The sequence below is a fragment of the Dipodomys spectabilis genome, unplaced genomic scaffold (genome assembly GCF_019054845.1).
Source record: "Dipodomys spectabilis isolate Male_0828 unplaced genomic scaffold, ASM1905484v1 ptg000009l, whole genome shotgun sequence".
NCBI lineage: Eukaryota > Metazoa > Chordata > Mammalia > Rodentia > Heteromyidae > Dipodomys > Dipodomys spectabilis.
Window position 1 is genome coordinate 28,542,855 of NW_024870686.1, and position 12,176 is coordinate 28,555,030.

Here is a 12,176-nt window from a genome sequence, read left to right on the forward strand (position 1 = left end):
AATGTTTTAAAGGCAGTGATATGGTATATTTGTTTTCCCAAAGGCAGTCATACGTCAAGGGCATACGTAATATACACTGTAAACCACTTTCCTAATCTTGTCTTTCCAATATTTGGAAAGGATGTTGGTCCCACTCTTTACAAACTCCAAGTCATGAATTCAATGAACACGCTACAGAGCAAATCTAAAGTGTGGACCAATGCACACTGTCAGAACCTGTACCTGCATAGGAACCCCAGTGAACCAACAGAACCCCTGAATTCACAAAAAGACTGCTCTCTCTGAATCTGCACTACACGAAATAAACGCTAGGCTGTATCTTCCCTATTATGCTCTGAAACACCAAAATGTGTGTTTAATTCTATTCAATGAACGGTATATGTTTTCATTTCATTTGTTTGGTACAAAACTAGAGTTCTTCTAAAAAAGTACCACCTACACGTACTCCATACTGCCCATGTGGCTATTTTCTAGTTATTGGCATTCCTCTTCCTGGAAACTTCAAAGGTTTCAACTTTTATGCTATGAAGTACTAGCCTGTGTCTTTTAATGATGCAGATGAGGATATGGTTTGATAAACGTGTTGTGCAGTGATTTTGTTGTGTAAACAAAGTGAAGTGTATTCACAACAACAACAAAAAAAGATGGCTACATCACTAGTCAATGCCATATTATGAGACTGCCATTGCATAGGAAGACTGGGATGATGTTTTATTTGGCTATATACATGTGTTATGATCACATAAGTCAATGTCTATAAGCACAATAATCTTAGTATCAAACACACACACACACATTTGTATCAGGAAAGATCAGGGGAGAGGGAGGGTATCATTTCAGGATGTCGGCCAACTCTCCTGAAGCCAGCCAGATTTCCAACACTTCAAGAGAACCTAAGATTATCCCAATAAACACTTCAAGTTCACTCACAACCATAGAAAGAACTCAGAAAACACTGATAGGAGCAACCCGCCAGGAACCATTAGAGGTGATTCTGTGGTACTCAGCCCTCATGCTGACAGCTCAATATGGATGAGAAATGTAAGGAATGAGCAAACTACTCCACCCTCCTACCCTCCATCCATCCCTGCCTCCCCCTTCACACCAATTACAAGGCATCAACGCCCAGCTCAGCAACACGGAGGTATCACAGGCTGATAGCAAATATATGCTTTCTAGCTTCAGCTCCATAATCATAGTGTGGAAGGCTTTTTTTAAGTACTAGAGTCTTTTTTTAAGCGCTCAGTCAAATGGTTCAAATGACACAACCAATACATAAAATTATATTTTGCTTGGGAAAGTACTTCTGGGAAGTTCTTCTGACTCTTACCTACTAGATGGTTTTGAATGTTTGTAATTACTAACATTCAAGGATCTTTATCTGAAATTTTAAATATACATTTTTATTGTAAAGATACTGTACAGAGGGGTAACGGTTACATGAGCAAGGTAATGAGTACATTTCCTATGGAGCATTCTTACCCCCTCATTTGTTTTCCCCTACCATCCCTATCCTCTCCAACTCCCTAGCTGCTCCCCCCCCCCAGCAAAGTTGTAAAGTTCATTTTCAACATAGTGTCTTGTACATCTCATTGTTACAATGGGTCAACCTGTATCCTTATTTCAGCATGAGTATGATGGCTATTTAGCCAAAGCCATCAATGTAAATTGCAAAGGAAGAGCTAAGTAAGATAAACACCTCTTTAGTAGACTTTCTGGACTTCAATTAACACCTAATTTACAAAACTTCTTAGTACAAATTTATTGTGAGCTCTTGGGAGGGTCTTGACAGGAGAGGAGGAGGATGTTGAGAAGGGCTAACCGAACAAGCAGTCCATTAGCTCACAGTGCCTCAAAATCCAATAATCAATACCTCATCTTCAGGGCTGAAAACGGCAAGATCTAAATAAATAAACAAGGGATTCCCTCCTGCTTTCTGAGAAAGGACACATTTTATGTCAGTCATTCCTCAGCTCTGAGGTTAAAAGGAAATTTTCAAAGAGGAAGGAAGGAAGGAAAGGAGGGAAGGACAGAGAGAAGGAGGGAGGGAGGGAGGGCAATCTTCCTCCCCAAGTGTCACTATTTCAATAGATACCTAATGGAAATAAGCCAGGAAAGCCATATCACAAAGAGTCACTCTGCTATATCCAAAGTTGTGGAGTAGAGTCACCATTCTTGAATTTAAGAAAGATAAGGCCACAGCTAATTCCAGATACTGAACATGAAAGAATTGTAGGTAACTACCAAATTCTCCTGGAAGATGAAATCCTAAAATCTCAGGGATATTGTTGGGCATCTGAGTCCTGGCACAGCCCCCAGCCTAGCTTCCATCTCAGGATCTTGCAGGAAGAGTTCCTACATAACCCTCCAATACTACCTTCACCACCACCACCTCCCCAGACACCAGATGGTCCCAGCAAGATCACACTGCCTCATGTAAATGCATTATTTGTCTGTCTTTTCTAAGCATTCACCGTTAAATTTAGGCAGGGTCCTAGTTTAATTTCATAAATGGGTCTAAGGTACTATTAGTAGAGTATGGAATATTCTGAAATGAATGATGGTAAATTATCAGCACTTAATGCTAATCTACCTGAGTTCCAGAAGAATGTAAAAGCCCTCACACTGCTTCACAATACCACAATAACTGAGAAGCTGAAAGATTTATTGCCATGACTATGAGAAATTTTCAAAAGCAATGGTTTTAAATAGTGACAAGTGAATTTCAACTGAATATTAAGAAATATGGTTGAGATATTCAAGAGAAGGATCCACACATACAAAATGGAGGAAGACAACATGATTGCTATGGATGAACCTACATACAGACTTTCACAGAAAAGCAAGTCACCAGGAGGGAAGGGACACCACTGTTGCCTTACACATCTACTGGTTCAGTAGGCCTCTCCTGGGCTCATAGATACTTTCAGTTGTATTTAAGAAGAAGCTTAAAGGGACACAGAGGTACTGAAAAAACACCTACCTGACCAGAAACTATAAACATTCCATGTATTATTACACAAAATACCTATGAAGAAATAAACTATTAAAAAACTATTTAAAAAAAACATTGCTAGGAGAAGTTGAAGAGGACACAAACAAATAGGAAAGACACTCATGTTCGCAGACTGGAAGAATATGATTAAAATATCCCTACTACCTACAGAAACTTACATACTTACTACAATCACTATCCATATAGCAAGTATGATATCCATATCATACTTTACTGAAATAGGAAACCATCTTGGATCCAAATTGGCTAAAGAAACCTTGAGTAAAATGAAGTTAGGGGTATTGAAATATCTGGCTTCAAAATATACCTCAAGGCTCTAATAACAAAAATAGCATCCTACTAGCATAAAAAACAGCCATATACACCCCTAGCGCAGACCAGTGTTCAGCTATCAATTCTTGCACCTGAGTCAAATGACTTTCAACAAAGACTCCAAACTTGGGGACTCACCTACTTGCCAATAAATGACTCTAGGAAAGCTGGATGTATGTCCACAAGTAGAAGAGTGAGACTAGATCCCTGTCTCTTACTATATAGAAAAGTCAACTCAAGATGTATTAAAGACATATATGTAAAACCTAAAATGATAAAACTATGAGAAGAATGCACAGTGAAAACTCCATGACATTGCTGAGGCAAGAATTTTTTTTTTGGACAAGAATGTAAAAACATAAACAATAGAAAAAAAACAATAGACAAATGAGGTTATGTCAAACTGAAATGTGTCCACATATAAAGAAAGTAACATAGTAGACTATGTAAACAAAGAAAAGAAAGGGAAGGGGAGAAGAGGGAAGAGAAGGGAAGAAGAGGAGAGAAGAGAGGAGAGAGAGAGGAGAGTCCAAAGGAGTGGAAGAAAGAGGAGGAAGGGGAGGGGTGGGAAGGGAGGGGAGGAGACCCATTCAAGCAAACATAACCCTTTTCCATACTTATTAGCAGTAGCTGCCACTTGTGAACCAGAACAGCCCAGGCTTTCCAGACGAGAGCTAGAGAATTATTCCTGGCACACAGAGAATGGAACTTTAATACACAGAAAGAAAGTTTCATCTGCCCCTTTTTGCAAAAACTGTACTTCAGCCACTTTCTGAGTCAGTACCAGAGGCTGGAGGAGAAAATTATTTTTTCAAGATGTAAGAAATGAAGAAGTATGACGACAGAGACTGGTAAGGAGGAGCAGCTCACTGAAATATATATTTTTAATGAGAGCTTGGCAGTCTCGAGAGGCGCCAATGGAGAAATAAATGTTTGGGTATGTCAAACTGTGATGGAATCAAGTTCTGAGGTGCCACACCTAGGAGCTGTCAGTTCAGCCAGAAAGTACAACATTGAGGAAGGCAGGGGAAGGGAGAGGGAAAGAGAGGGGGAGAGAGAGGGAGAGAGGGAGAGACAGAGTCTTGTCTATAAATTATAAACTTATGAAATTTAACCCGACACTAAAACTCTGATTATGAAGCTAAGTAGAATGAGTTCTCTAGGATATCAAAGCTTCTTTCTACATCAACAGTCGTACTGAGTTCTTCAAAAGACAACCTCAATCTTGCCTTCATTGGTGCATAATCATATTCTGTTTTTTCCCCAAGGAGGAAAAAAACCATTTACTCAGAATTAAAAAGTCTCTTTTTCATAGAACCCACATATGTCTACAGAGAATGAAGATACTCTTCTGAACAAACTTTTATTCTATCAGACTTCTAACATTCTACTTAATATCCTAGATACTAATTTAGTCTATCTGCTTTACTACATAGTGTGTTGTCTAGTATTTCCTAATACACTCTTAACCACAAAAAAAAAGAAAGAAGAAAGAAAAGAAACAATGAAAGTCTGGAAAGGAGGGAGGGAGGAAAGGAGGGAAGGAAAAGAAGAAATGGAGGGAGGGAAAGGATGGAGAAATCGAGAAAGGAAAGGAGAAAGAGAGGGAGGGAAAGAGGGAGAGAGGGAAGGAGGGAGAGAGGGAGGAAGAGACAGACAGAGGAAAGAAAGGAGGGAGGGAAATAGGTGATAAGGCAGTTAGTTCATCAGGTCTTTACTTGTCCAGGCAATCTCTACACAAATCTTGCAGAAAATTAACATTTTGTTCACTGAATTTGCCCAGATGCTTCATAGATGTTATGCATCAGATGGACATTTATTGATGTATTGGGACAATGAAACAAGACACTCAGTCCCTGCTCTAAGGGAAGGTCTTGCAGCATCAGCTTCCCAAGGTCCTCTGGGGCCCTTCTGAAGTCCAGATTGAGAGAAATCTGATTGCATATTCAGGTGACTATGCACTGCACTGAACAAAGTAATGCAGACGGTCCTTAGGGTTACCTGTCTGTGTGTGTGTGTGTGTGTGTGTGTGTGTGTGTGTGTGTGTGTGTGTGTGTCACAAGTATCTACTGTCTATCCTGATGGATTTGGTTATATTAACATATCTGAAGCTGTACCACACGAAACTACTCACTCTCACTTATGCCAAAAACACCTAAATCAAAATGCAATCAAATGAATACAAGACTCTTTTCGTATAATGTCCTAAACTCAAAATCAGAATCCTTTATAGGTACACAATTACCTTCAAATTCGTAAGTACATTAAGGACACTACAATTTTTGACAAACTATAACTGAGTACTCCTTCCTGGGTAACATGACTTTGATCTCATTTGGAATAGAAACTTGCAGATAGGACAAGTACCAGCCCACGTAGATAAAGAAGTTACCTAGAACATACTAACTGGATTCTTAATTGTAATATTCTAGTAATTTAGGATAAACATTAAAAATCAACTAAGAACCTCTACCATTGAAGCCTTAAGGTTGGAAAATAAGGAAGCACATTCTCAAAGCCACTTCTCCTATCTCTGTTAGTCAGCATTGGTTAACCTGACCTAACTTCTATATCTGTATCTCAAGGAAGGGCTCCCAAGGCCAGCAACGAAGGCAATATGATCATTCAATACTGCCAGTCTTGGACATCAAGAGAACTGGAATTCAGTTCTGGAGAATCCGAACGAGCCATTCAACCTCACTCAGCATCTCTTTTCATATCTGTAAACTGGGAAGATTAACAAAATCTGCATATACTATGAACATCAGCTAACACTATGTGCTCAGAAATGCTTTCAAACCGTGAAGCTATGTTTGTCAGCATGATACCACGCCACTGGGGATTTTAAGGAATATTAACACATTTTTTGAGGGAAGTCTGGAAAAGGGCCTTTATTCCAGACAGGCCTTGGGCCAGGGCCAGATCCACTCACTAGAAACTCTCTCTTTGCTTTTGTGCAGCTATCTTTCACAAATCCATTCTCATCCTTCTGGGCTTTTGACCTTCCTTTGACTCAGGCTTGGGATTCTAATGTATTCATGATTTTCCTGTGATTACAAGTTTCATTCGTCTTATGCTGTGCTAAAAGTGAGGCAAGTGAGGTTTTTGCCACTCTTTGGCCAAGATCATAAATCCTGCATTTCACTCGGTTTAAAAATGGGGTAGTAACTCGAGGGTATGGATGGACTGGGAAAGATAGGAAGAACAATGGAAGAAGTAACACTGATCAAGGTTCATTGTACTCATAATCTGACCTGTAGAATAGAAATCCCTTTGTACAACTAGTTAACGTAAAACTCTTTAAAAATACAATAGATCATTATAAAGGAGATCACAAATTCTGTGAATACGGCTTAAGTTTCCTCTTGACATTCTTATTTTCTTACCAGATACACATACATACAGAGTGTGTGTGTGTGTGTGTGCACGCGCGCGCACGCGCGCACGCGCGTGCGAGAGAGAGAGAGAGAGAGAGAGAGAGAGAGAGAGAGAGCCATGCCTCTTTCATTTAAAATAAGGAATAAAATAATAATACATGCTAAGTCATTCTAATTTCAATATCTATGTTAGAAAATAAACCTGATTCAGCTTTGGTGTGTGGCTCAGATGTCACAGTGCCCACAAGCACAAAGACAGCCCCAAAATTCAATAAATAAATAATCCCATCATAAAGAGGAAATGCCACCAAAGGGGTCCCTCCCCTCCCCCTTCCTTAGATGTTTATTTGCTGAGGAAAATAAACATCTATGCTTGAGGTATGTTTAAATACATATTGGTGGCAGATTAAATCTTTCACACAACATAGTATTAAAAGGGATGTTTTCCAGCCAGGTCTGGATGTCTCACACCTAATCTTAGCACTGAGAACACTGAGATCTGAGGATCAAGGTTCGAAGCCATCCCAGACAGACAAACCCATGAGACTCTTCTCTCTAGTTAATTAACAAAAAGCCAGAAGTGGAAGTTTGGCTCATGTAGTAAAAGTGTCCAAGGCCCCAGAGTACTGGCACTAAAGGAAAAATAAAAAAGAGAGAGTTTTCCCTAGCCCATATTATAAATAATGTATTTTATGGGTACCTTACCACAAACAAGAAATACACAGTTTTCATGGAGTTGTAAACATTACCCAAACCATCTTAGCACATGTGTGGAGTTGCTCAGTCACTCGCCTTAGAGAGTTTTGTCATCTTGTGCAAGCTCATGGGGGAGCCCCAGGGCACTTGGGGTGGGAACACAGATTGAATGCTTAAGGTCATGGGAGGGAACTTGAAAGCCACATTGAACTACATCAGCATTGTCAGATCCAGACTGACAACTTGTTCTACTAAGCCACGGTGAATTTTTGAAGTATCATTCTGAGGGTTCACCAAAGGAAAAAAAAGATCTGAGGATTTCATCTCACACACACACACACACACACACACACACACCTTAAAAATTAATTAGGTAGTTTCCAGTTTTCCCTTCCCTTGGATAGGATCCTTCAGGGCTGGAGGGGGGGAGGAGGAGGGGGGAGTAAGGTTTGCCCTGCTGTGGGAGGGAAGGAATACTAGCCCTAGACTCTGGGGAGGGCATCCACAGACCCCATGCTTCGCCCACCCTCTCCACCCTTCTCCTAAGCACACAACTTTGGGTGACCAAGTTGACCTTGTGCAATCTTCTTTCAAAGTTGTCAGGAGTCCACACTAGCCGTGCCCCCCCCCCACCACAACCCCGCAGTGATCGGACCGTGCAGCCGCCAGCGCTGGGAACCCCGGGGGTGGGGGTAAGGGGGGCGCGCCGGGCACCTCGGCGGCGGGGGAAGAATCGGGGCCAGGTGAGGAGAGGGGAGGTGCGGCGAAGCCACCAGGTGCGGGGAAGGGCTGCTGGGACGGGACGGGACGGGATGGGGGGGGCTTAGGGGAGGGACCACCAGAAGCCGGGTTCCCACTGTGCGGGCCCGAGTGCGGCTCCCAGGGAACGTCCGCACCAAGTTCGAACGGGGTTACCTGGGCGGGGGGGGGGGGGGGGGGGCGGGGGACGGAAACATTTCTCGGGAATGGGCACGAGCTTGGGAATCCTCTAGTTCTTCCCGCTGCTGCCCCAGTCCGCTTCCACCCCGGCCTCCCCCCCACATTTGAGATTCCTGGCCGGAGGAGAGGCTGCGGGGGGGGGGGGAATCTGGGCTGCCACCCGTGCCCACCCGGTTGGGTGGGATGGGTGACCTGTTCCGTCTCGCCGGGGAGGGGTGGGGAGGGTCCGAAACGGGGCCGGGACATTTGTCTCCAAACTATGGGGCGCGGGTGGGGGGGGGGGGGGAATCGCGATCCTCCCAGCTGGGAACTCCAGGCAACTTGGGAAGTGGAGAGGAGGGAGGAGGGGGGGAGAGGAGGAGGAGGGCGGCGGAGGGGCCGCGAGGGAGGGGAGGGAAACAGGTGAGCTCTCCCACCGCCAACCCATCGGAAGTCCAAGTAGGCGGGCGCCCCCGGCGCGCCACCGTCCCGACGCCGGGAGAGCGCGCGCGAGGAGTGGGACCGAGGGAAGCACTCACCGGCTTTGCACGGGTCCTTGTAATCTAAAGTCTCCGTCCGGTCCTCCTCCTCGTCGCCATCCCATGCGTAATCACCCCCAAGACCCGCGCACAGCACGACCCCCGCGGCCACCAGCAGCCACGCGAGCATCGCCGGCCGCCGCGCCTCCAGCCCCATCCTCCTCCCGGGAGAGGGAAAGGAGCGGACGCGGCGGGAGCGCAGGGCGCGCGAGCAGGGGGGAGGGTGAGGAGGGGGGGACCCCGCGGTGGGTGCTCTGCTCCCCCCCCACCTCGTCACGGGAGACTCCTCGGCACGATCGACCTTCGCCCCCCCGGGGGAAGCTCAGGTGTCCCGAGACATGCGGGTGCGTCCGGGACGGTGGAGAGGGTCAGCACTGCCCCGTGCGCCCCCGGAGCTGCGCCCGGGGCGGGGAATGGGGGGGGGGGGAGAAGTTGGCCGGGGATGGAGCGGGGAACCTTGCGGGTGGGCGGAGGGGCAAGGTGAGGAGGGGCAGGGAAGTGGACTCCAGCCCGGACAGGTCGTCCTGGGGGAGGGGAAGTGGGGGGGGGCCGTGGGAGGGGGGTGGAGGGAGGATAGCCCGCTGGACTTCCCGCGGCCGCAGCCGGGGCTCAGCGGCCCCCCGCGCCCGGCCTCCTCCCGCGCCGCGCCCCCGCCGCTGTGCGGACCCCGCGGCCGAGCGCGAGCCGCCGCCTGCGCCCGCCGCCGCCGCCGCCGCCGCCGCCGCTCCGGGCAGATGAATCCGGTCTGCACATCAGCACATCGGAACTGAAAGGGGAGACCGAGGAAGGGGGTGGGGGGCAGGCACGGCCACGCCGGGAGACCTGGGGAGCCGGCGGGAGCCAGCCCAGCCACTGCCTGCCAGGAGAGCGAAAGTGGGAGGATTTGGGGAGGGGGGAGAAGCCACCGATCGCCTTTTTCCCCCCCTCTCCACTCCCCCACCCTCGTCTCCCCAACCGGGCTGTCTTTTTTACCCTCTTCCTAACTTGAAAAAAAAAAAAAAAACCTTCGTAGCATCTAACCCAATCACTTGCATCCTGCTTACTTATTCATACAATCAGGGTCAGAATCCGGGCCACAGCCGGTCTCCTCTGACTTCGTTTGATAGCCTTAAACAAACAAACAGACGCGAGAGCGCTGACCATTCCGTTTATATTTTACGGACGATTTGAAAAAAACGAATATCTGAGGGTCCTCGTCTTCCCCCCCCCCCCGCACCCCACCCCAGCAATTAAGAGATGAGGGACGGGTGAGCGTGTTGGTTGTGGAGAGTGCCAGACCGGGGGTGGCGCGCGAGATCGTGACGGTGAAGCTGCAAATCTCTTTCCCTTCTCCCCCCTCTTTGGGTAGCCCCCCCCCCCCAAATCAGCAGCCAGGGTGTTTCTTTCCTTTGCTGCTTTTTTTTTAACCTTCGAGGCAGCCCAGAAATGGAAAAGAAGTGTCTCATCGATCCATGAAACGATTTAGGTAAGAAAATACGCTACGGTGAGAGTCTCCAACCCACCCACAAAGTTTTGCTAAGAACTGAGATCCTTAAGACCGCATTGCAATAAGTCGTGGTGGATGATGATGCTACCAAGTCGAGTTACAGATTGCAGAGGCAGGAAACACGAAGGCTTTGGGGGCTCACGTGGACGCAGGGAGGGAAGTTGGATGGGATACTTGGCAAGCAGATTTTCTGTGACAGTTCTGGCGCCCAAGCTCAGAACGGCTCGGGATCCTCTCTGGCTTTCACTAGCTTCACTTCTGCAGAAGACAGGGACCGTAAAACCTGGCAGGACGCATCCGCGAGGTAAAACCACAATGTCAGCCCGAGCAGACAGCTGAACACAAAGACAGGTTTGTGAGAAATTGGAGAAGGGGAGTTGTACGGGGGGGGGGGGGGGGGGAGTGAAAGTAACAATAATAATCAGGAAATTCTGCACGCCCCCTGCTGTGAGCAATGCCTAGGTTTCCCCACATCTGTAAACAGTTTCCAATATAGGTGAGAAGACCTCCCCCAAGCTTCCGGGAAGCGGGAGGGGGGGGGGGAGGGGGTGGACTGGTGATTGATGGGCTTTCCTCTTCCATCAAAACCCTTAACTATCCTTTTAGCAAGAACTGGAAGAAATCTGTACTTGCTTCAGCATCTTTTATAAACTCTGCCCCTTTCCCAAGTTCCCATCAATATTGGAAAGTTTCACCTAGGGAGAGAAGTATGATCTCTCTCTCTCTCTCTCTCTCTCTCTCTCTCTCTCTCTCTCTCTCTCTCTCTCTCTCTCTCTCTCTCACACACACACACACACACACACACACACACACACCTTTGACAGGAAGCTCCAGTCTTTGCTTTGGAAATTTGGCCAGGTTTTATGCTTATTAAAGAAAAGCAAGAGGTTACCCTGGAAGAAGTGTGTACTTGCAATGTCAGCGGAAGGATAGAAGGACCAGGTGGAACTGAGCTGCTTTAATGTTCTTGGCAGAGCCAGGAATCTCTTGGAGACCTCCGCACCGGTGATGGTGATCTCCCCATGAAGATTGGAAACCTAACTCCCAGAGCAGACAGCAGATGTAAAAAAAAGAAGAGCATGTTCAATAAAGCAGGTAGAGGCATTGGTTTTGAAATCTCCTGCTGAGTCATTCTAAATTCTTTTACCCATCAAAAAAATGCTTGCATAATTAATAATAGTTTTGCTTTAATGCAGGGCTAAACAAGATTTTGTGCTGCTTACTCCCAAGAATTCAGACAATACAAATTTCCTTTAGAGGATCTCTGCTCTTGGACTGCTTCCCTACCCCAGACCCTAGGAGTGTCCCTTCTTAATCCAAATGCCTGCAGACATAGCCCTACATCATCTCATCCCAGATAAAGTTGCCAAAGTCGCTAACTGGAGTTCGGCTAAACATCCGTCAATTGGGCAGAAATTAATATGTTTCATTAGCTCATGGGGTGGGGGTGGCATCATTATAGGATGAGTAAGTTTTACAGTTTTATAAATGTGTAATCCACGAAGTTAGAGTGCTTAATCTATGCAAACCTCAGATTCAAATGGAAAAGCAATTCTCTTCAGATTATGGGGTTTTTTTTCTCTAAATACTTATACAAAAGGATTTCCATGTAGAAGTGAAAATTGTTATTCATAATATCTTAGGCTTTCACCTCTTCATTTTTTTTAAAGAAATAAGCCGGTTAAATGTAATTCTAAGGTGATAATAATAAAATGCCTAGCTCTAATTCTATACTTCTTAGGATTACAAATGATCAAATAAAAGAGACTTAGTCCTGTCCGTGAGTGAACAATATAAAATTGCAACAATATGCCTCATTCTCTGAATGATTC

The 12,176-nt window shown here is 45.9% G+C and overlaps 1 protein-coding gene across 1 annotated transcript in view; it reads right to left on the reverse strand.

The window, feature by feature from the left end:
* The window catches only part of Tll1 (tolloid like 1), a 143,741-nt gene extending 134,726 nt beyond the window's left edge, over positions 1-9,015 (reverse strand). Inside the window, exon 1 of the mRNA XM_042701112.1 lies at positions 8,859-9,015. Coding sequence (XP_042557046.1) covers positions 8,859-9,015 — 157 coding nt within the window. The remainder of the gene's footprint in view (positions 1-8,858) is intronic.
* Positions 9,016-12,176: the final 3,161 nt, after the last annotated feature.